This window comes from Periophthalmus magnuspinnatus, chromosome 6 (assembly GCF_009829125.3).
Source record: "Periophthalmus magnuspinnatus isolate fPerMag1 chromosome 6, fPerMag1.2.pri, whole genome shotgun sequence".
Taxonomy (NCBI): domain Eukaryota; kingdom Metazoa; phylum Chordata; class Actinopteri; order Gobiiformes; family Gobiidae; genus Periophthalmus; species Periophthalmus magnuspinnatus.
The window spans coordinates 17,422,688-17,447,225 of NC_047131.1; the positions used below are offsets into that span (position 1 = coordinate 17,422,688).

The window sequence follows — 24,538 nt, forward strand, 5'->3', positions numbered from 1 at the left end:
CCTATTGAAAAGAAAGGAGCAGAGGCAACTGTGGATTGGGACAGTTGAGACTTGTACAGTATGTTGTATGACTGAAAAAGTAACAAATTACTCCCACATGGATAAAATTATACTTGATCACAAGTACAAGAACAGACTTAAAACTGAATTACCACAAAAACCTACTCAGTTACAGTGACATGAGTATTTGTGATAAGTTACTTTCCACCCTGCCTATAGGGTCCCCACTTACCATGTAAAAATACCCCTCAGACCTAATGACTGGAGATGCAGATTGTGTCCATTAAATTACACAAAATGTGTTCATATTCAATGCTAGCTGAATGGTTTGAAACCTCATGCAAAACCCACCAAAATACAGGAAATAAAATGAAAATGAAATAAAAGTGTTAACTCATGTTGTTAAACCCTTTGATTTATAATGTAAAAGGATTTTCCACAATAACTGGACTAGTGACAGTGATAGCAGTGCTTGAGTTAAGTGGTTAATGCAATAACCATCATTCTATATACCGGTAAGTGAATGAGACGTTCTTGTGGTCAGTAAAAACCATGTGGAACAAATGACTGTAAAATTACATGTCTAAAAATACTGAACTTTATTGATTTCTGAATAACAACAGATCTACAGACATGGCTTGAAGAGTCACACTTTATTTACAAAAATACTGAGAACCAAACAGTCGAGGCGAGGAAGCGCGACAATAACATTCCCTACAACAACATAAGCAACATCAGCAGCTAAATGCTCCTGTTCGCATGTGTGCTGGGAGTGGACTGGAGTTTGCAGGGTAAACCTCAGCTCTACAGGCTTCTTCGGGGCTTCGACCTTTGCCACTGTATGCGGTGCTTTGTCAGGCGTGTGTTTGAGTTGATCGCGTTTGGTTTCTGAAGATAGGAGGGGACTTCCTGTTTACTTTCTGCGACGGGCAGCAGCTCCCTTCTTGCTACTATAATACGGAAAAATGAGAAAAAGGCATGTCAAATGTGAGAAAAATACATGTAGAAAAAGACACATTGAAGACCACATTGTTCTTGTGGTGACTAATTTGAATAACTGATAAAAAAAACAAAACAACTTGTGCATATGGACTGTAATTCAATGACTGAGATGCAAAGAAATTGTTTGAGAACAATCCTACGCTATCATCTGTCACCACACCACAAAATACAGAGGGGAACTAAGACAAACACTGCAACATTACACAGTAAATTACAACTTTAAATACTCAGTAAGGAAGGACTATAAGCCAAGTCTGGTGTAAAATACTTTCTTAAAAAAAAGTATTTGAACATGCAATGCAATACCTTTGGCCCACAAATTCAGCTCATGCAGGACTTACCAGTATAGACCAACATATTACCCAGTCCACATAGCCCATAATGTTACTGATATGAGTTGAAATGGCCACAAAATAACAGTTTATCCAGTCAATGTGAGTGTAAAATAAAAATATATTTAGTGGTGAAAATCATTTTTACTAGGACACAATAACATGTTACTTAAAACACAAGATGTTTCGAAAATCCAATTAGATTTTGATCAGAGCATTGACACATTGGAGCTTTAGTCGTTAAAGAAGACAATGACAAGTAGAGCGATATGCATTTTTAACATGATTAAGTTAAAGCTCCAAGTGTCAATTACACATGAAAGCGGTCAGTAGTGTTTTAAATACTTGTACAATAGTTATAGAAATCTAGTAATTTAAAGTTAGAAATTTAATGTACACTTCTAGTACATGAACTCTCCTCGAGTTTTTTGAGTAGTGTTTTTGTTTGTAAGATGAATTAGGGTGACTCAAATTGCTTAAGTTACATGTAGTGATTATTCGTGGTCAGTAAACGCAGCATGGACCGCACTGTACTTACTGCTTCTGCCACTCATCAATGCGCTTCCTGTATGTGAGCACCTGAAAATGACACAGCAGCCATTTTAACAACTGGCATGTTACCTCTGTGATGTGGGAACTCGCCTTTTTCTTCATGGACTGCACATGGGTCTCCTAGTGCATTGTGGGAAAGCAAGACTCACAAACAAATCCAGCTTTAGCTTGAAGCCCCAGCTATAGCTTACTTACCTGCACAACCAGACACACACACCACTCCTTTTCAAATGTATTTAAAAAAAAATGTCAGTTTCATGAGGGCATTTAAAATTGAAGTGGAATGTATAACAAATATTTACTGCAATTGCAATATTTATCTATATTTAAGTGCTATGTGGAACCTTTTGCCTGAAATGCAAGTTATGCAATTGATTAACTATGTGCGATAACAAATGAAACTTTTGAGCCTTAATCTTATAGTTAATATTTGACTTGTAAACCAACCCTAAACCTGGGCTGCAGTGGTGCATTGGTTGTCCTCTGGGTTACGGGCTCCTCCGTGCTAACTGCGCTAGCCTCATGCAGCGAGCCGCGGCTGGACAAACTGCTCTGCTTTACTTACAATTTACTGAGCTCCTCCACTCTCTTACGCAGGGTTGTAACCTGGGAATCAAAGAGCACATTCGCCATTGAAATATAAGTTAGTAAACAATGCAGGGCCAATCAGAGGAAGCCATCTGCAAGGGGCTATAGAGGAAAAAAATCGAGTAAAATCTGCAATGTCCAAAACCTGTAGGTGAAAAGTTTATTTAGTATCAACGACCTTATTGTTTATGTTAAAGATGAAAGATGTAAATGAGATGTTAGGTGACATTTATGAAAATACATTTTAGTATTCAGATTACTACTAATAATTGGTAAGTTAGTTTATAATGTAATTTTACCACAATTGCAGTAACTCCTTTCTGTTTCAGCAAACTGGGAGTAAAAAATAGAACACGTTAAAAAAAGATAGTATTTCCATCATCTTTATATATGGGAATATATATATACCTATAATTTAGTCAGAATGTTATGACTAGTTTAGAACCTAGTCACCAATGATCATGTTCAAAAAGGAGACAATTTTACTTTTGGCTATAACTTTTCTGGTGGGTGGTCTGTAAAATGCTTGTCTCCATGGAGGTGTTATTGCTTTACTTTACAGTATAGTATTGAACTTATCCATCTTGTATTTATTCTATTAGAAATGTTTTTCTTGCTCAAAAACACCTTTAAATACAGAGACTATTAGATTCACCTCTCCACAGATCTAACCTGGTAGCCAGCCAGAACATTAACATCTCTAAAGAAACAAGCAGATGACGGACACTCCACCAGAAAATTACACGGTGCACCTTTCAATCACTTTCATTATATTGTGAAAACGGTTGGGCATCCTCACCTCATATTTCTGCCTCTTCAGTCTCTCCATGTGGTCGAACTTCTCAGACTCCAGCTGACGCATCCAGTCATGCAGCTCATTGATCTTGTCCCTGTTTCACGCACAACAGTAAGTGCATTAGAGAGCAAATATAAAGATCTATCATAAATATATTGGGTTCATACTTCAGTTTGTCCTCATTCAGGTGGTCAATGTTGAGGGCCTTGCGTCTGGCGGCCAGGATCTTCTTCTTCTTCTCTCTCTCAGTCTCTTTCTTGCCTCCTCTCTTCTGGTCAGCCTGTTTGGAGAGGGTTAAGTTTAGTTAACGCAATGAAAATGAAAATCGCAATATGTTTAATTTGAAGATTTTGTATTGTATAGCTACCCCATCATTTATTGCATGCTTGTTCATTTCAACATGCTTCCAACAAAAGTTTGTACTTAACATACCAATACCAAATTTGAGTTTTTCTTACTTTTTCTAAAACTAATAAAATGGTTGTGAATATTATAATCTTTTAATCATTGATATTTAACACAAAAAGTGAAATTTGTTCCTCCATTACTGGACTCTGAGCCACAAGCTTTTAAGGAGAGAGGACTGGCAGTGGACCTATCCAGTCTTATCATTGACTATTTGAAATGACATAATCTGGATAATGATTAAGATGTGAATAATTACAGAACCTTATACCATAACTATACTTTTACTTACCATGCTATTTTCACCCTACTCCCATGCAATTACTGTGCTGTTAACAAGAGTGCTAGCCCATCACTCGTGTATTCATGCAGTGCTCACTCTCTGCAGATGGCTGCTGTAGTTAGAGCCCATGTTGGACAGAGCGGACTTCTTCTTGGCCTCTTCATCTGCCTTCTTCTTGGCGTCAGCCTCCTCTCTGACCCGCCTCTCCTCCTGGTGATCACAAGTGGAATAACAGTTTGAGTCACTATTATGCGCGTGGGGTTTTTTGTGTGTTAAATTTGTTATCACAGACCTCACGTCTGGCCTGGCGCTCCTTCTCCTTCTCAGCACGGACCCTCTGCTGCTCAGCCCTCTCAGCACGACGCTTCTCCTGCAACACAGCAATACAAACAGATTGTCACACAATGTCACACAATCTTCATATATGAAAGAAATTATATACATCTAGTATTTGACATTCTATTTTTGATGCAACTGAGATTGTGCTGCACCTTATAAAACTGGCTGTCAACTGGCCTTCTGTGGTCTAATGGGTAGTGAATTATTACATCAGGCGTGAGTAATCTGCTTTCTCTGATTGTTCACAACTGTGGAGGTTTTGACTAGGAGAATTATGCAAAAAAAAGTTATTTAAAATGAAAGTTATTTAAAATCTATCTACTTTTTCTTCCAAATACAACAGTTACTGGCACATGTCACCAGGTGTTTTTGTTAATCCTTTTGTGAATATAAACACGCACCAAAGGGTCAGGTCATCATCAGGGCAGATGATTTAGTATCTGATTATTCATATTATCTGTTTTACTGTAAATGTACTGTGTGTGAATGAATGCCATTAATTACCATGACTGTATGCATGACTTGTGTGCTTAAAAAAAGTAAATGCCAATGTAGAAAATTAAACCCATTACAATCCAAAATTGTATTGTCTGAGATTCCCTTACTTGTCTATTCTCATTTAGTTAAACATTATGTATTTGTTAGGATCTGTAAACTCACAATTCTCTCCTTCAGGGCAATGAGCTCCTCCTCCTCCTTCTTCCTGCATTCAAAGTGCTGGTCGATCAGGGCCTGCAGCTCAATCAGATCCTTGTTCTGACGTTTCTTCTGGATGTCCTGTACCACCAAATCAAGAAAACATGTCATATGCAGCAAGAATGACTCAAAATAATAGACTTCAGTTATGAAATATTCAATATACTTACATCAAAGTCCACTTTCTCACCATCGGGGATTTTGGGAGCGCTAGGCCTAAGAAATAGGAACAGTTCTGAGTTTAGTTGTACAAAATATGTTTGACTTAGTATTAATAAGAAAGGTATTTATATCTTTGTGACCAATATAAATGGGACTCACTTGAACTTTGGCTTCTCCTCTGCAAGTTAAACATGAAGAAGGGACAAGTACATGTTTTGGGGTTAGAAACACTGAAGATTATTGCATTTTTGTCAGTAATTATACTTTAATAAAGTTACATAACAAAACATGTTTTTTAAAGTTATGGTTAGAAAAAGATCAACTAGAAAATGGTCAAAAAAGATATTAAAAAAGAGGAGTTTTAACAGGATAAGGATAAATCATCTTGCTGTGAGTGAAGTTATGGTCTGGAGTCCTGGTAAGCTATAGTTTAGATTTCTCCCTGTCCATTGCGTTGCTTAATGGTTTTGTTGGCTTGACCCCAAAATCATTTAAAACAAGCAAGACAAGGACATATAGTGTATTGTTTCTCGGAAGAACCAGATTCCTGCAGTTCATGCCATGCGGGCATAGCATGTGGCAGAGTTTAGCGGTGGGGTCGCTGCAGTGAAGCACATGTTAGCGTCAATATTCTTTCACCCTTTTCCTTTACTCAAAGATAATGGTAAGTTGTATTTTTAGCAATGATTTAAATTCTCCAATTGCGCTCCTAGAGTTGGACAAACAGATAAAATTTGGACAGACATTTTGTGAACAGCAGGCGTTCTCCAGCCCAGTACAGTACAGACGAAGACCAGAACACTATGGTCCCCCCAAAATCAGAGTCTCATTAGAGATCAACATACCTTCCTCTTCAAGGGCTTCTGCATGCAGCAAGCATCGAGAACAGAGCAGAATACAGAGTTAGCAGGCACACAGGCTGACACGCAGCTGTACAGTCACATGAATACGCTACTCAGATAGTTGCCAGGTTCAGCATTAGCAAACTAATCATTTGCTAATCATTGGGAGGTTTACATTTAAATGTCAAGACATAAGCCTATACATAAATATGTATAAACTTCATGTGTTATAACTCGCAACTATTTGAGATACTAAATATAGTAAAGGTCTACAGCAAAGTGACCAAAATGGTTGTTTCCACATGCTATAGGATGATTTACACCATAACAAATTTCACCCAGACAGCATGTGAATGCAATAGATTCAGAGGCCAACCCCAGGAACATGGCAGCCTATGGCAAAGGTAAAAAATATATAGTTTAACACATCTTAGTCTGACTGATCTAATGCCATGCTAGGGCAGGTCTGTCTGCTGTAATAAATCTAAACAAAGCCAAACCAGAGGAGGTCAGCTGACATGTACTCCATAAACAGCCAGTACATGTTCACAGATATAGTTAGCATCAGACACTGAAGGAGGCCAACATTGGGAATTTAACTGTGGACTGCCTTTTTAAGTACATTTGTACCAGTGTGTACTTTGCCTCAGTAAACTATTAGCATACAGATGTGGCATGATTTATTTTTTAAGCATAGGCGTAATAACACAGTAGCATATTAGTGAATTTATCTATTTTTTTACTTTGCAACGCACTGCCATACAATGTGCAAAGACACCAAGCAGCCACACTGTATGCTAACTAGTTAAGCCAACTATTAGCATATTTAGCATTTAAATGCTTCAAATGATGTCCAACATTATAGTTTGATATGGTTCTCATATAGGCAAAAGGGGCCTGTCTCACTTTTACACATACACCAACAAAGTTTAAATTATAAGCCAGACGATTATAACTATTGTATTTAAAGTTTAGTTTTACAGCTTTGGCCTTGTGATTAGTCATGCTGTCACTGTAGACTGATAGCTTTAGTTGTTGATATGAACTCTCTTTTATGTCAGAGGTGAAGGTAAGGTAGCATTAGCATTAGCATTAGCAGACATGTAAACATGTGCGTCTGGAGCAGGTCTGTCTGGCTGTAGCCGGTGGAGCGCACCTGTCTGTGGGTTTAAGGATGATAGAATACCCCTCCCCTTGGTGCCACATACCTTCAGGCTCGGGCTCAGGCTCGGGCTCTGGTTCTGGCTCTGGCTCGGGTTCTACCTCTGGTTCAGGCTCTGGCTCTGGCTCTGGCTCTGGTTCTGGTTCTGGCTCTGCCTCGGCCTCAGGGGCCGCCTCAGGGGCCACTTCTACTTCCTCTACTACTTCCTCTTCTACAGCTAAACATGCAGCAAGCACGGGGAGGAGAGGCGTCAGAGCGTTAACATGGGGGACCGTGGGGACAGAGCCATAGGGACAGAGCAACAGGACAGGTGTCAGACATTATGGAGACTGCAGCAGTCTGGGGGACTGCCACCAGGCGGCGCTAGAGCATGTAAAGAGCAAGCAGTTATTTCACAAGTGTCAGGATCATGAGGTGATGGTTTTCCGGAGAGACCAGTATAAACGTCTTATATCTTACTGATATACACTATATTCTCAGCTGTCTTTCAGTCGTGTTGGCGTTAGTGAAGAGACATGCCACAAAAGTTGTTTTGGGGTAAGAAGTACACACGTTGAACTGTGACTGCATTAGTGTGAATAACATGAGGAGTCTGCAGGCCGTGTCTTACCATCGTATTCTTCACGTCCATCCGAGAAAAGAAGGAAAGGAGCATTACCAACAAAATCCCATTTGTACCCAGTTTTGACATTTAACAGCAAAACCTGGGTACACTGGGATCCATGCTAAGCATACACAGCACAGTCCCCAGAGTTTAAGACACTGTTTAATGTGTAAATGGGAGCATTTCCACCATTAAAGGTCTTACACTGGGCTCTAGGGGACTGCAGATTGCAGATGGTCATGCAGAGCTGCAGGTATCATTGAAAACTAGACACTGCTGTATTTTCACCCGTACTTTTCAATGACTGTTGTAAATATAGCATTGTCTTATTGTCAATGATAGAACCTGCAGCCATGCGACAGCAGCATAGTAACATTCAGTATGTGCAGATTTGCTTTTAGAGAAACATTGTTTGCACAGAGGAATCTGAGGAGTCAAGCCAAACCTGCAAAAATACGACTGTACCCTGTTCATACACAGTCATTATGTAAAGGGCAGAAAACTAGATATACACATTAAAAGTAACATCACTGGAGATTAGCATGGACCTCGTGGTTTTACTAAGTATTACAGAATGTTGTTTGCATTTGTGTCACAAAGAAAGGGGTACATACCCTCCACCTGATCACTGTAAGACACAATGAAAGGAAAAATCAATTCACAAGTTCACGTATCCTTCTGTAACTCTGTGGTAATAATGATTATAATAATTTGACTTACACTTCTTCTGTGTCAGACATGGTGACAGTGGACTTTCCAACCTGGAGAGAAGAGAGAGGAGAAGAACTTAAAGTCTCCCTGCAAGAAGAAAGTAAGCAGCCATATGTGTATTTTTAGCCTGGGATTATGTTTCAAATGTCTTAAATATCTGCAACCGACCCCACCCTGACCATACCCCACCCCACTGGCCTTGACATATCTCCCACATCCCTTCACCTCATTAAAAATCCCCAAATAAATCCAAGTTTATAAAACCATTTATTTCAAACTCATAAACATTCAAATAATAGTCTAATATAATCTCCAGATTGTTTACAATTAATAATTTAAAGGATGGGGGAATTTGAGCCCAGGACATGAAACTGCTACAGCAATGATAAGTGAGAAGAGTAGCCAAACTTAGACATATGCCAGAGTCTGAGAGGAAGGCAAGAGTAATGGTGTGGCAACCAAAAGCTAAAAATGTTTTTAAAAAGGTCAAGCTAAAGGTCTAAAAGGCCCTAAAGCAGTTTATATATAGCCCATAATGTGGTCATACATAAACATATAAAAATGTAAGTTAAAAAGTAAATGTTGCAGTAAATGCAGCAAAAAAACAACAACGAAAAAACAAAATTAGAGTTAAAATTTGCAAATATTGTTAGCCTATATGATGCCCACCTACCCAGACTAATTGACAGACTTCAGCTACTTGGCAGTGAAGTAAAGTAGAAGTAACTTTTTTATCGAAAAATACTTACAATTATATATTTAATAACTGCAGTTTGAGTATTTGTTATGTATTCCTGTCACCTCTCTTAACAATGGACTGACTCTTCAATGATAAACGTACATGACCTGGGTTTATCCATAATCAGATCTGTCAGCGATTAGATGCTAGCTTAAGCGGCCATTAACGGCATTAGCGCGGGACATCAAAACTATTTCCAATGGGCAGCTGTGGAGGTCTCGTCTCCGGTTTCAGCGACTTCATGTTCAAAGATTGGGTTCCCCTTCGCCTTTGGACCACTACCCATAATTCCACCTCCATGCCCTTATCTGGTCTTGTCACCCTCACATGGGTCCTTCAATCATTTTTGCATACCTCCCAGCTGACTGTGAGTTAAAATAAACTCAAATTGGGTAGGAGAAGTTTAAGAGGGTGTAAGTCTCAAGTAGGTAGTTAGGTAGTGAAGTTTCTAACCACTGTGCAATTTGCCAACTAAGGTAAATATTCAGTAGCCTTGTTAAGATTCTTGGCTTCTTTTCAAGATGATAATTTGTTGATCCATTTTGCTGTACACACCTGCCACACCCACTGAACAATGTATTTTAACAATGTCTAAACTCTATGCAATGCCCCTCTGTCTCCAATGTAAGCCATCGTCAACAATAACTTAACAGGCGCGTCTACTGCTCACTGGCCAATTGCATAACTTATTAGTGTCATCTTCTGTCTTCTCAAGTGGAAAGCCACTTCAAAGGCCATAAGCCAGTTGTAAATCCCACAGGTATGGACCGCTGGATCCCGACCAGAGCGAGCAGAGACACAACAACACAGTGCCCTAGGATTGCAGCTGTTGAAATCCTAGGTGCTTGTTATTTAAATGGCTTAATCTGCATAACTGGAAGACTAGAGTACTATGCCTACTATGCAAATAATACAACTTTGAACATTTCATTTCAAAAAAGTCAAATTTGTCACATCAACCTTGACCTTAGCAGCTTGTTCTTAACCATGACAGTGATTTTAACATATGCAGCTTTCAGGACACAACTTCAAGGGGGGCCAAAAGCACTTGAATTCCAATAGATTTTTTTCTACTCAAAACCTACCACACTAACTAACCTGCTTTGTCTGTCTTTCCTTACCTCAGAAAAGCTGAAAGAAGTGAGCTCCCGTTGGCCGAGACAGGCTGTAAGGTTCTGCAAACTTACCGCGCTGATTATGTCCTTCTGTTATAGTGACACTCGATACCCTCCACGACGCCATTGGACGAAGGGGAAACCGAGGGGCACTGTCTTGGGTCAGCCACCCCTCCCACCGACCACGTACCACCATTTTTTGCTGGCACTCAAAAAAGGAGATGCAAGGAGGCGAGTGTTAAGGTGGGTGCTGTCTCAAGTTTGGAGAAGGGGATAGCTAAGATGCCCCCCCCCCCCCGTCCTCTTCCTCTCCGCACACCCCCATACACCCCCATAGGGCTGCTATTCTGGGGGTGCTGCATTAGGCAAGCACATTTCTCCAAAGAGTGAGAGGAGACTTGGGCGTCTTGGAGAAAAGCAGGTGCTGTTATAGACATAAACATCTTGTATGGAATAGTCGAAGCAAAGCAAAGTCCTGCTGGTTTCCTAGTTATTTCATATCAATATACATCAATAGGTTTACATATATTTCATTATTTTGTATTTATTTGTTTGTTTGAAAAAAGCAAAAAAGTATCAAAATCTACATATTTTTGTGCCAGATTCATTTGTAAAGGTGCAATATGTAACTTGGTGGATGATATGCTACCTGATTGTTGCTATGGCTTTGACTGCTCCACTGTTCCATTGTATGGTGTTAAACCTGTCTATCTCCAGGGACACAAACAGGAGTGAATGAATCCAAGCTAGAGGTCAGATCTGTGGAGAGGTGACCCTGTTTCCTGTGACAATACATGTTTGTTTTCTAGGCATTTTTAGCACCAAAAATAACTGATTGAATAAATGCAAAATAGATACTTCAAATGCCATGCTGTTAGACATTCCAGGTTAAGAAATAACATCTCCATGGAGACAAAATCCCCACCAGAAAAGTTACTTAGTACATCTTTAAATCTTTAATCTTCCTTCTTTTTTGTTTATTAACTCAACTAACAACTGACAGTATCTTTCTCCATTAGTGGTGGTAGCTGTTGAAATACAACATTAGTGCCCGTAAAGAAAAGACAAAATGTTCTGTGCCTTTAGGATTAGCCTGAGTTGACTCCTATGCTCTGCTGTCAATCCAAATAAGTTGTAGCAAGCATTATATAGCTCACCTCTACTCCTCATTAATATAGGGGAGGCTCTGGGCTGCTTTTTTTTCCAACTTCACTGAAGGGTCTGTGTTTGTCCTCTAGAGGGCGATACAATGACAGGTTTAAAGCTGCAGCCTTACAGCGAGTTAGTCTGATGGAGCCGAGGTGTCAGATATTTCCAGTCCAGAGCCACAAATAGTCCCATGCCATGGCCCTTCACTTCAGGATGTTGTTAAACAGTGAGCTGACCTGTCGCCGCAGTAACCACTGAACAGCTGGGATTTCAAGGGGACAACAAAAAGGTCCAAATGAATTAAATATCATCTAACAAATTGGATTGTTTAGTCATAAAGTAAGATAAGGAAATAACTAATCCATACCTAATGTAATCAATAACTTTACAGCATCTGTGAGCCATGGAACTTTGCATAGATCTGTTCATATTTATAGCTAAGTTATTTATGTAAAAGAAAAAAATGCAATATGATAAATGAATATAAATAACATAAATAAAAATAAAGAATAGATAATATTGCTTTAATTTCCATAATTTCCCTATTATATCTGTCTTTCTTTTGCTCAAATAGATAAGCATACACAACCAAGATAGAATTTATTTCTTTGTATCCAGCATGTTTTGTCCAATCAAAATGAAAAACTGCTGTACAGTATTTCTGATAGGCTAGTACATAGTGGGAGGAGTCTGCAGGCTACCAAGCAACCTTTAAAAGAAAATGGCACTCTTGAAGCGTCTGTGTCGCCTCTGGAGCTCCTTGCTTGTTTATCTTCACATGATTATATTTTCTGTAGTATAGATATAGCAGTCACATGGGGTTAAACCAGATGCAAGCGTTGTAGCACAAGTTCCATACAAAAGTAGAAGGAGGAAAGGTGTATTTCAAACATTATGTGAACTGACCTGACTTCAACCACATTTTTCTGTTGAACGTGTTGATATCAGTCTGTAGTTTGAGGTCATTTGTTACAGGCCTCTAAAAACATGAATGCCTTTGATATTATAGCCAATATTTTGCAAACCAAAAGTTATTTTCCACCCCCTGTTCCATTACAGAATATTAACCTTTAACCTTTCAAACATTTTTAACCAGGTTCTGGACACTGGGTCATTTACACACCTCTGCTCTGCCAAGAGCAACCTCATGTTCCACTTACCATGGTCTGTTTAAGCAGCCTTTTCTTCTCTTTATGTCTGAACTTGTGTTTGTGTTCTAGTTATGTGCACATAAATAAACCTAAGCCAAAAAACAAACCTTTTGGTCACTCATCCCTGGTTGGAAACCACTGTTTTAGGTGAATGCACATGCCGTGTAGTGATGTGGCTATAATCCTGCTAAAATGACTGACTACCAGTCCTTCACACAACACAAAGCCCGCTCCAAACACAGTGGCCACGACAACAACAGGACAGTGTAAAAAAGCAACAAAAACACCCACTTTTATAAGATATTACTTGCATCATAGCAACAATGTAGTTGACATGGGGTTGCTAAATAATAGTCACACTATTACCTTCTTGGTCTGAAAAATACAGTGTGATCATTTCAAACAGTGTGGATTTAATCAATGGCATACAATGTACAATGGTTAAAATTTAAAGTAATGACAAAATGTATTTTATTCCTCCTGTTATTCGCTCAGTTGACAGACAATGACAGACTAACCCTGGTGGAGCAGGTAGCTCTATTCCCACTCCTACCAGTGCATAATGTTGATTTGTCCTTGGGCAAGACAGTAGCCTATAGTCTGTGACCCTAACCATTCAACTCAAAAAGAAAGTGTTAAGCTGCTTTTTATTTGTCTCTTCCAGTTTTGACGTAAGTGCGAGGAACCGTAGTAAGCTTTGACCAGATGATTTCAGGCTGTAGACAGAAGTGTATGACTTAATTAAACTGTATAAGGAGCCAGGCCATTAAGGCTTTAAAGGTCAACACAAGGAAAAAAGACATACAGAGCCAATGAAGAGATTTTTAAAAGTGAGTCATATGTGATTTCCAATGGGTCAAAGGTCTTCGCAGAGTTCACTCCTCCTTACTCAAGCAAGCAAATAAGGCTGCTTTTAAAGGCACCTAGGAAAGTTTAGAACATTACTGAATTATTTTGAAACCTTATGATTGTCAACAAACATTTCCCCGAGTGATGGTCATTTTACAGTATTAAGATATGAGAGTTACTGGACAGCACGGCCCTCACCCCTCCTCAGTCTTAGCCCGTCCTTGCATTGCCCTGGTTGGCCCATGGAGCTTTTACTCCGTTGAGCTGCTGTAACCCAAGTTTCTGTGGCCTGTCCTGCGAGCGTCGCCTCTCTCTGCTGCCCCAGGACTCAGGGTTTATTTTTGGACTGCCATGGCGTCTGTTCCTTGCATTCGTGTGAAGGGGGGTCTAGTTGGGCTCAACATGAACCTGCCGTTCTAACACTTTGGGCTGGGACAAGCAGGCAGCAGCCGGCCGGCCACCCCCTACGCAGAAAACGCACAGGTAAGTCCACCAAAATGACTCTCTTTCGGTTAAAATACAGTTTTCTAGACTTCGTTGTTGTTCTAAGGGCTGGCTAGTGGTGACATTGCAAGGAGACCACTACCAAGGCATTGATAGGACAGACATTGTTTTGGTTGTATTGAGCACTTAATATGAATCAGTGACTAGCATCTATGTGTGTAGCTTTGACTCATAATTAGTTTAGCTGAGGATGTTAGCCAACTATTTCACTATGCTAACAACATATAGCTTCACTAACAATGATCAACCATCTATATGTTTGTATGTTATAATATTGTATGAAATTTAATACTAATCTACATTGTTTATTCTTTTTAAAGGGGTACCTGCCTGGGCTGCCTCAAACATCCATAACACAAGTTTTTACCTGGTGAGTACATGCCACATCACTATTTGTCATGTGATACCTTCATTAATGCTAAACGGGTTTTTGGGGCTGGATTCGTCAACTTGTCCATTGTACATTGAGAGGCTCGTCCAGCTTTATTACACCAGCTATTCTTACCCTTTCCTCTTTTGAACCTGCATCCCAAAGACGCTCTAAATACCGAGCCTACCACGGCCTTAAATGGGGGAGCAGCTTCTCGAGTGTCAGACAGCAGCAGTGGTTCAGAGTACATTTAAAACACAACCAGATCTGGCCTACATTTCAGTGGGATGACACACTTAGAAAACTGATAACATTCAACAGTTGGCTAAAGCAGGCTGCATTATGTCTGGGACCAATCATTTGCAGTCCAAAGACCTGCCCATTTGAACTGAATACTGCACTATGTAACTTTTCTGCTTGTCTCCATTGATATGTTATTGCTTTGGCTGGAATGTTCCACAGCACGGCTTAAACTCATTAATCTCCCTGTGATCAACCCAAGCTACAGGTCAGATCTGTGGAGAAGCAGGCTCACTCACAAGGAACATATATTTCTCAAAGTAATTTTCTCAAAGTAATTTTAAACAGTCTGCAATTAAACAAATGGCTGATAGATCATTTTAACACCATACTGTGTAAATACCAGGCAAAGCAATAGCATCTCCATGGAAACAAGCAGGTAGCAGACCTCCACCACAAAAGTTACATAGTGCACCTTTAACTGAAAAACTACAGGGGGGAAACCATTATGATTGTGAATATCAAAATGTGACATTTATTTTATTTTTATTTTATTTGTGTGTGTATTTTTATTGTTACATGAATATAACATTTCTTTCACATTTTTGGTCATTCAAAAGTTTACAGTCAAAGGTCACAAACAAGAGTACCATTTATGCCATTCCCAAGCCCGGATAAATCCTTTCATCAGGAAGGGTATCTGAATCAGATGCAGACAACTTGTACAAATCCCAAATTCACAATATATTTCAACTTTGAATTTAAATGGTGGAGCCTCTGCGTGACCCCCCCTTATCCCTTGAGCTACCATGTACAAACGGTGCATTAGATTGTCTCTTTAACAATAATAGCAGGCTTTGAGCTCCTAAGTCGATGCGCGTTCATGTTATTTATATGTTGATCCTCAGTGATAATGTTTTTTCTGGGGCCTATCCAGTGTCAGAGGGTTGTGATGTCACGGGGTCAGCTGCTCTGCATTCACTTTCACCCTTCAGCAGAATATAGCCCATATGTGTGCGTTATGTGGCGTGAGACATGAGAGGGACTTGACTCAAATACCAATATGCTTTTATGAATAATTATTTCTTATTTTGTATATTCATGGAAGCACATGTACCTGTGGTACATGTGCCTAGATGTTAGAAGTAGCTGTATACCTTTTATAGTTCATTCATTGTCTAATTCAATAATCTAAGTATTGCTTAGATGCAGAAAAGTCTGAGTTTAGATCTGTTTTAGTCTGAGTGTAGATACTGTGAACCAGGCTAAGATGTAAGCAATACTTCTTAGCAAACTTGCCAAAGTAGAACAAATCAAATTAAGTAGGGTAATTATAGAAAGAGATTTTGCTGCTACCCAAAACATGTTTACCTTTCAGTTCATAGTAGAAGTATGTTTTGGAGTATTCTAAATTAGTACTAATCTCTACATATTGTACATAGCTTAAGTTGCTTTTTTATTTTATTGAACAAATGCGTATACTCTAACTAGTAGTGCTACATTTGAAACAGCTTTTTTTTTTTTTCACGCAATTGTTTGAAATATGGGGAGCACACTGGGCACCTTTTTCACAGAGAGGCATTAGTCTTACCAGAACCAAGTGATTTCAGAAACCAGATGACTCCCTTTAAATCCTAACCTAACCAATATATTCTTGCAATTAATTTAAGAAATAGATTATAAAAGACATAGTTATAATTTCTTAAAAGTAACTAAACACCTTGCGTTGTTGTGGAGTGAAAATGCTAGTCATAAAAGAATGCTAGCCTCAGTCACTTCACTCTCTCCAGAGGATGCCTACAGATTTTGTTTTTGATTCAGTGGTTCCACTTGATCCACTTTGCACCTTCTTGATTTATTGTTTGGAGGAAGGTGTTGGAGCGTCTTAAATAAGGGCAGCAGGTGATTGGCTGACCTCGTCTCTGCTTTCTAACTATAATTAGTCTTAGTCAAAGCTCTGAGGATCAGCTGTGAGGTGGTAACATCATCAGGGAAGAGTTTAGCTCAGTTTTGAAGTCTGCAGAGTCAATATCAAATTCTAGCCACATAAGTGTTATCAATATGTTAGTATCCAGTGTCTTTGGCCTAAAATTTAAGTGAATACTGTAAATGTATGTAGTTGGATTTGTGATAAGCCAGAATGTGTTTGATATTTAGCCCAGTGGTATAGATAAAGTGATATCAAAATAATTCTGGAGAGTAGGGCCATAGTCAACAAATGGCATGTCCTGCCAATCCATTCGTTGACTGAAAAGGGGGCGTGGCAAAAGCTCTCAAAATGATTACAGATCTCTATGTATCTGACCAAAACTGAACTCACTAGACTACAACTGCACGGAAGTCCACGCAAGAGCAACTATTTATCCAGAAAAAAGTACTAGGAAAAAAATTATTTATATAAAGACAGATTAAACTTGAGTTGACTCTGGCTTTTTACATATAAATACCAAAAAAAAATAAATACATTTTTAATCTTCTCCTTTCTGCTGTTGTCCCCTATTAATCCTTATAATCTAAATATACCATCTAAGACACCATCAACCAAATAATCGACAAAAAAACTAAAGACCTACTGCCCGACTGGAGAGATAGTTCAAGTCAGTGCGTTTATCTCTGACAGACATGACGTCCCTATTGGTTAGATTTGACATGCTCTAGGTTGAGTGACAGGTGGATTTAGCCAATTTACAATGAAGAGTTGAATCCCAGAAGCTTTAGCTTCTACACTGACATTTCCGGGCAAGGTCTGAACCTGCATTGGCATAGCCCTATTAAATTTTATAAAAGTTACTGTCTGCATGTAGATCATTTATTAAGTTTACTCTGTGTTTGACCCCCAACCAGTATCTCTCATCTGTGTGTCTATATAAAAACATGGAAAATCCCATTAATATTGACCATTACAAGAAATGTAACATGACTCAGAAAACGTTTAATTTATTTATGCAAATGGGGTTACAAACACACAAGATGGCATTTAAGAAAATATTTTAGAAAAATTTAGGAATGTGTGCAGCACTTTACAGATGAAGCTAAAGGCACCAACACTGACAACAAAACATATTCCTTATAATTTCAATAATGTAACAGCATATTTGAAAATAGAGATTCTATTGTTGTAACATCATTCCATTGTCTTAAAATTTGGTATCACATCTTAATAGAGTACAATGTATACACACAACACTTGTAACATTTTTAAATTTATTTTTCATTTTTTTATTGATTAAAAGAAACTCTTATTCCTCATTGTCAAAAAGTCAGATTGTTTGAAGCAAAAACGTAAGTGCAGAAAATAACCCAATATAGTATGTAATAAAGAAAAATAAACTCTAATCTTGCATTGCCTACATGATAGCAAATGTAAACTCTATGAAAACCAACCTGGACCAACCAGTAACAGTAAAGCTCACAATCAGATATGTACATAGCATTAGGAAATACACAAAAAAAGAAATCCATACATAATTGTTGAATTTTTTAGTTTTATACATAAGATTGAGAAACTGAACATTGTGATGTATTGTATGAAATATTTGGGACCATTTCGGTGTTGTTGAAATCAGCTGGTCTATTGGGAGGCGGTGTACATGATTCAATTCCATCTCATCAGTTGTTCTATAGGTCTGAAAGAAAAAGGAAAGCTTCAATATAACTTTGCACAATTTGTAATGCAATTTCTGTGTATGCACTTCAGTTCGCTGTTCATAACACATATTGCGTCCCTGGCTACAAATAATAGTGTTTATAGTCTGACTTTTTGTGGTCTAAATTGTTGTCTGAGAGTGTAACTACTATCCAATGAAAAAGTGCATTTGTGAAAAAATTTAAGTATTTTGTTGAAAATGTTAGAATCAGTTATAGAGAACATTGTCTAGGTAAGAAGGAAGCTGTTTGGGGCACTATATTCTACATTCAAATGTTGCTGAAGCAGTATATTTTGTATTTGTATGTCAAAGTCAATTTTTATTCACCTTAACTTAATGGAATCCTTATTGTTATTTTATCATACCTTGTATTATTATTAATTGTTTTATTCAGTGCCATAAAGCCGAAGCAGTTTGTGAATTTTGCTAACTGATTCTGATTCAACTAAAAGATTTTTCTCCCTTGTGTTGTTTCTGCAGGGTGCAGACGCGCTCATGGCTCTTGCTTACACCTCTGTCCCCCACTCGGGCCTGTTTACCCACCAGTACCCCCCTCCCCTGCTGCCCAAGCCTGGCAAAGACAACGCCCGGCTGCAAAAGCTCCTCAAGCGCACTGCCAAGAAGAAAGCCACTGCTCAGACCTCTCAATCCACTGCGCCCTTCCGTTCAAGCCTCTCCCCTGTGAACGAAGCTAGCCCTGATTTGGAACGTAGCGACCACTCCTCCACCCCGCCCAGAACCCCCGAGACCCCTTACAGTTTCTACAGCCACCACCCGCCAAGATTCTCAGTAAAACCGGTCAAGCCATACCAACATGTGGCATCACCCTATCCACAGCGTGCAGCGTATGGACGTGGGTTGTCCCCCCAAACTGTGGTGCCACCTACGTACACTCAACCCATTGGCACTTCTCCTTCATACCCCACTGTCACACCTGCTACACCGCACGCCCCACAACAACCAGTGCCCAAAATAACACTACCCTCTTCCTTTGCTCTTGAACCAACAGCTGTGGACGTGCAAAAACCAGCCTTCATCACGCTTCCCACAACACCAAGGGCACCAAGTCCTGGCTTTTACCCAACCGGTCTGGCAGAGACACGACCTCTCACTGTGCTCACCCCCATTGTCAAGTCGAAAAGCCCTCGTCCGACTTTCAAAGCAAATGAACATTCAAGATCACCTAAGCCATTGTTCGATGTCCCTCAAATTAGGAATTACACAGCAAGTACATCCTACTATGAGACATCAAGGACCCCGCCTGTGTATGATACAACCGGTCTAACCTCTATTGGGGGGACTGTGACACAATCTGCAACTGAAATCAAAAGAGATTCAACACCATCGTCCGAGATAAGAGCGAGGATTACGCCAACAACTGACTTGTTGGGTTCAGACCAACAAAGAAGGACCCCTACAATGACAGGAGTGGTTGCAACTACCCAAGAATCTCAAGTTCAGACTCCAGCTAGTGAAGTGAAAAGGGCAACACCGACAGCAGAAATCAAGCAAGTCACTCCAACCTCTGAACCAAAACGCACCACTTCCACCACTGAAATAACAGTCAAAACAACATATGACTACCACTCATCACGGCTATCATTGGGACGTCCCAGGACACCAGCTTACCGCCCAACAACTCCAGTTTTTGAAATCTCAAGACCCAATCCCCTACTCTTTGCAGTGTCGCCAATTACAGTAGAACAAGAACGATCCAGAACCCCTAAGTCCACTATAAGCGATATCTCAGTGACATCTTCAGAAGTTATACCGAATGGGGACGTTCATCACACGGAGCTACCAGAAGTAAAACCAGCCCAAGATAATATTGTAAAGTCAAAATCTGAGTCAGATATTTCTAGAGTGAAATCTACTACTCCTGTTGCCGACACGCTTTCAACTGAGCCATTGCCGTCTTTGCCCTCTCAAAGCATTCAAAGACCTAAGACCCCTACATATGAAGCATCCCGGCTGTTGAGTTCTGCCCCGGGATTCAAAAGACCAAAAACACCCACATATGGGACTTCCGTGAGTGGGGTATCTCCTGTAGGCTTTCAGAGACCTAAAACTCCAACACAGGTAGCCCATAAATCTCACAAGTCTTCCTACCGTGGACTAACGCCTGCTGAATATGCAGCCTACGGAGGTATTAAAACCTACTCTCCTGCGTTTGGTATCACAACATCTTTGACAACTCAAGAAGAAACTAAAATAGAGGATAAAGTAGTAGCTACAACTACTACTGAAAAGGTTTCTGTAAAGGAGGAGGCAATTGTAGAGGTGTCAAAACCAAAAGAAGTCATAAAAGAATTGGATAAACCTAAGACGATTCCATCTGTACCTACAATTGTGGTGACTCAAGCATCCGAGACAATTGCAACCACAACTATGCAGGAGAAAGTGTCTAGCCATATTGTAGAAAAGGTGTCCGTAATTCAAGAAACAAAAGTTGCGCCTCAAAAAGAACAGGAGAAACCTAGTGAAAAAGTTGTAAAATCTGAAGAAGTTACTAAAGTCAGTCCTGAAGTCAAGCCATCTAAAAAGGATGACGAAGATGGACTAAAAGCTGTTAGGAAATTGTTCGGAAGGGCTCCACCAGCAGAGAAGAAAGCTGTAGACACAACAGCTAAGGTTGAACAAAAAGAGGAAACAAAACCTCGAGTTAAAAGTGAAACTAAATCTGAAGAGACAAAGCCAACCGCTGTGCCTTTCAAAATGGCAACAGCAGAATCAAAAATAAGTGAGAAGAAAGAAGAATCCACCCCTGCTGCTCAAACAGAGAAGAAGGAAGAGGATGGGGCCTTGCAAGCTGAGCCTCTTCTTAAAGCTATGCAAAAGCCAAAAGGCCTGAAATCCAAAATGAGTGGTTGGTCCAGGCTAAAGAAGCACATGGTGGTGGAGCAGGAGGAGCCCAAGTTTCCAGAAATGGGCGTCCAAAAAGAGTCCACTGTTTCAGACAATACTACCCAGCCCAAAGTGGTTGAGGAGAAAGCTGAGGAGAAAGTTGAGGATAAACCAGCAAGCGAGAGCCAAGCTTCAGACAGGGACAGCCCCAAAGCAACCAAGATGTGGGATGCTGTCCTCTTCCAGATGTTTTCCACCAAGGAGAACATCATGGCACAGATCGAGATGAACAAAAGCGAAGAGGAGAAAAAGCAGGAGAAAAAGGACGAGCCTGTTGAAATCCCTTCGTTCGCACACCGGCTCCCCGTACTTCTTTTTAGCCCCCGCTTTGATGCTAAAAAGCTCAGAGAGGCGGCATCCAGGCCAGTGACGAAAATTTCCACTGTGTTTGAAATGGGGCTGATCGGACGGAAAGGGAAAGACGAGGAACCAAAAGACTTTAACCGAACAGCAAGGGGGTTCGCTGCTTCTTAAGCTAAATGTTCGAAGTGTAAAGGAAATGCTATTTATGTAAAGCTTCAGAAAATACAGTTGTTGTTGTTGTTGTACAGGTCCACAGTCTTGGTCTATGTTAAGTGTTGTGAGGACTCGGCCTTCATTTTTACCTACATTGTGTGATTGGTTGTGTGGTAGATTTTTCATGTTTGTAGACAGAGAGTTGTATGTGTCTTGCAGTCATTCAGACGTCACTTTGGATTAAACAGTTTTGTTTAAAATATACTCAGAGCTTCTCATTTGTTCCTTGTTTATAACCATTTCATACATTTTTATGTTTTTTCATTGAGGCACTTGTTATTGTGTGGGAAGAAAGTGGGAATATTTTGGAAGCATCAAAATAAGTAAGTGCAAATATTTAAGCAAAAGGGCCAAACTGTAATGTCACAACACATATAGGTCAAAGCATCGCAAAACAACATTAGACTATTATTTAATGAACTAACATCGTTTTGGGTTGCTTATTTGTTCTGCCTCTAACATTCACGCACACAGCTATCTCTCGCATTTATTTTAATTTTTCATATTGGTGCTACTTGCCTATACAGGTACAACATTAAGATTCATCTGTACCCAAGTATAGATTTAATGGTGCAATATTTTTTTATATTAATACTGTCCGTATATAAACAGTAAGGTTTAGAGAAGATTTGCATTGACTTGGTGCTTGTTAAGAATGTTATTAGAAATGGTGGGGGAAGTAGGTAGGCGCAAAGAAGTATTTTTAGTTTGTGCAAAATGTCATCATCAGACCATTTTTGTGTTGCTATTTGTCTGTCTCTGGAAGAGTCACTGTTTCAAAATAAATTTGGAGAAAAGTTGCCCATGTTGACAATTTATTTATACTCACCTAAATCATTATGATTAAAAAGTATAACGCAATCCTTAGAAGCCATACGTATTGTAGTGTAATTTGATCTAGTCATATGAGCTCATGAAATTGCTCTTACCATCAGCAAAGGGTCCTTCGGTCTCATCATCATCCACAGGAATCTTCTCATATTTGCCGTGACCAGTGACAACAAACTTGTATTTTTTACCAGATGTGGAGCCCTGAAATCAATCAATAGGAATTAACTTGGGTGTAAAGTACATAAAAAGCACAAGCTGTTGTACACATGAAAATTAGTAACTAAACAAGTAATAAACAGTATATTAAGAATAGGTTTTATATAACATCAGTATATTTAAGTGGAAATATTAAATGGAAAGAGCAATAGCTATAACTGTGATGATATAGAGAGGATATATTTTCCTATAGAGCTTAATACATGGATCGGTTGATAGGAATGGATAGTATAAAAGTACGAACTTGCTTTAAATTATGTGTTTGACTCAATAGTTTAAACCAGGGGTCACCATCCCTATGCCCGCGGGCGCCATGTCGCCCCCAAGCCCCACGAGTCGCCCGCAGACCGGTTCTAAAAAAGCACAACTCACTAATGAGCTGCATCTAAAATTTAATCTTATTCTGTTGCTATTTATTTTTTTTTTATCACCCTTGCGTTTATATAGATTTAAAAATTGACAATATCTTAAACATATGTTCATTATACGTGAAGTTTAGATAAGTTAAGGTGAACTTTGACCTACTCACTTCAAAGGTCAGTATTGTGCGCGTGACAAAACCAGTGCTCCGCTCGCGAGCGCTGTGAGGATGCGCTGAATGCAGTTTCTTACTCCAAAACATGGTAGAAAATAAAGAGATCACTTTCACAACGATTTAAGACTAAAAGAAACCTGCGCGTATCTCATCTGCGGAGCGATTGTGGTGACGGCAAAGCGGCACAATTTGGAGGGACACTTCACTACCTCTCATAAAACTCCACACTAACTACCCACGGGGACGCACACTCCCCACGGGGACGCACACTATGGGCAGAACAAGCCCAGAGCTAAACGCAGCTTTGGGTAAACAACAGGCTTTTTTCATGACACCCGTGAAAAAGTCAAACAACGCAACCGAGATTTAGTTAAAAATATGTAAGCTTGTTTTTCTTTAACATTACATAATTGATAACTTTATGAAACATGGTGCAATGTATATTATTTATGTTTTGTTAAAAAGGTTTGTCAATGGATAGTGAAAATGGGACACTTTTCCTATGAGATGTAGTGATGTAAGTGTCATCTGGAAATTTAACAATTACTAAGATTAGCAAAGTTAAAATGCTGAATACTGATATCTGTTTCCCTCCTTGCTCATTGTTGATAATTATTTTGAGAAAACATTAATGTGATCAGTGTCTTCCAACATGATCAGTGTGTTCACATAGATGATTATCATTTATCATTATTAATAATGTATAACTAAAGGCAAACTGAGAAAATGTGTTATTTCAGAAGAGCGTCTCAAACTGGTAGCCCTACGCATGACTCAGTGCCCATAAAGTAGCTCTCAGGTTAAAAAAGGTTGGTGACCCCTGGTTTAAACAATCGTGTTGGCATTGATATTTAGCATGTTGATTTATAGGAACTGAAAAGATTGGACAAGTTAAAGTCATTTTGTTTATCCAGGCATACCTTCCTCTGTCCTGGCCTCATGGAGCTCTCTCCCATGCCCTCCCACATGTTCCTCTTCTGCATTACGTCTCCGGGTTTGACGTCCTGGGATGCAAAATAACAACAAGTGTAATGGCGGTAATAATGGGAAACAGTTAAACATAGTTATAGAGGGCATAGTCTTCCCACGGTCTTTGCAATTTGCCCTTTCACCACCAGCATAGTCTAACACAAGTCATTGTAAGCAAAAGTTGTTTCAGGTAGGGCATCTGAGTTAAAACTTCACATTCAAACAACCTACAGATTATATAAAATACAGATAAAAAGAGACTAAATAAAATAATACATTAGTTACTCTAAGTTAAGCTTTGTTACCAGCATACCTTGTATAATGTGTTA

The 24,538-nt window shown here is 39.4% G+C and overlaps 3 protein-coding genes across 5 annotated transcripts in view; 1 reads left to right on the forward strand and 2 right to left on the reverse strand.

Moving 5' to 3' along the window:
• Positions 1–638: 638 nt before the first annotated feature.
• Positions 639–10,457, reverse strand: tnnt3a (troponin T type 3a (skeletal, fast)). 3 transcript variants are annotated; one of them, XM_033968047.2, is made up of 14 exons: positions 10,335–10,457; positions 8,484–8,524; positions 8,378–8,391; positions 7,206–7,376; positions 6,001–6,018; positions 5,315–5,333; positions 5,164–5,209; positions 4,958–5,074; positions 4,251–4,328; positions 4,055–4,168; positions 3,438–3,550; positions 3,274–3,364; positions 2,452–2,492; positions 639–950 (listed from the first exon to the last, which is right to left on the reverse strand). In XM_033968047.2, the coding sequence occupies exons 2-14, from the start codon at positions 8,501–8,503 to the stop codon at positions 914–916; spliced, it is 879 nt and encodes a 292-aa protein (XP_033823938.1). In that variant the 5' UTR covers positions 8,504–8,524; positions 10,335–10,457; the 3' UTR covers positions 639–913. The 3 variants fall into 3 exon arrangements, with proteins under 3 accessions (XP_033823938.1, XP_055078598.1, XP_033823941.1); XM_055222623.1 differs by lacking the exon at positions 6,001–6,018 and having other exon boundaries at positions 10,335–10,456; XM_033968050.2 differs by lacking the exons at positions 6,001–6,018; positions 7,206–7,376 and having other exon boundaries at positions 10,335–10,455.
• A 3,349-nt stretch (positions 10,458–13,806) lies between these two features.
• Positions 13,807–22,460, forward strand: prr33 (proline rich 33). Its single transcript, XM_055222439.1, has 3 exons — positions 13,807–13,960; positions 14,302–14,351; positions 18,719–22,460. The coding sequence occupies exon 3, from the start codon at positions 18,734–18,736 to the stop codon at positions 21,614–21,616; it is 2,883 nt and encodes a 960-aa protein (XP_055078414.1). The 5' UTR covers positions 13,807–13,960; positions 14,302–14,351; positions 18,719–18,733; the 3' UTR covers positions 21,617–22,460.
• lsp1a (lymphocyte specific protein 1 a) overlaps positions 17,512–24,538 on the reverse strand; it is a 46,022-nt gene continuing 38,995 nt past the window's right edge. Inside the window, exons 11-13 of the mRNA XM_055222440.1 lie at positions 24,161–24,244; positions 22,588–22,690; positions 17,512–18,217 (exon numbers count right to left, since the gene is read on the reverse strand). Coding sequence (XP_055078415.1) covers positions 18,210–18,217; positions 22,588–22,690; positions 24,161–24,244 — 195 coding nt within the window. The 3' untranslated portion in view covers positions 17,512–18,209. The remainder of the gene's footprint in view (positions 18,218–22,587; positions 22,691–24,160; positions 24,245–24,538) is intronic.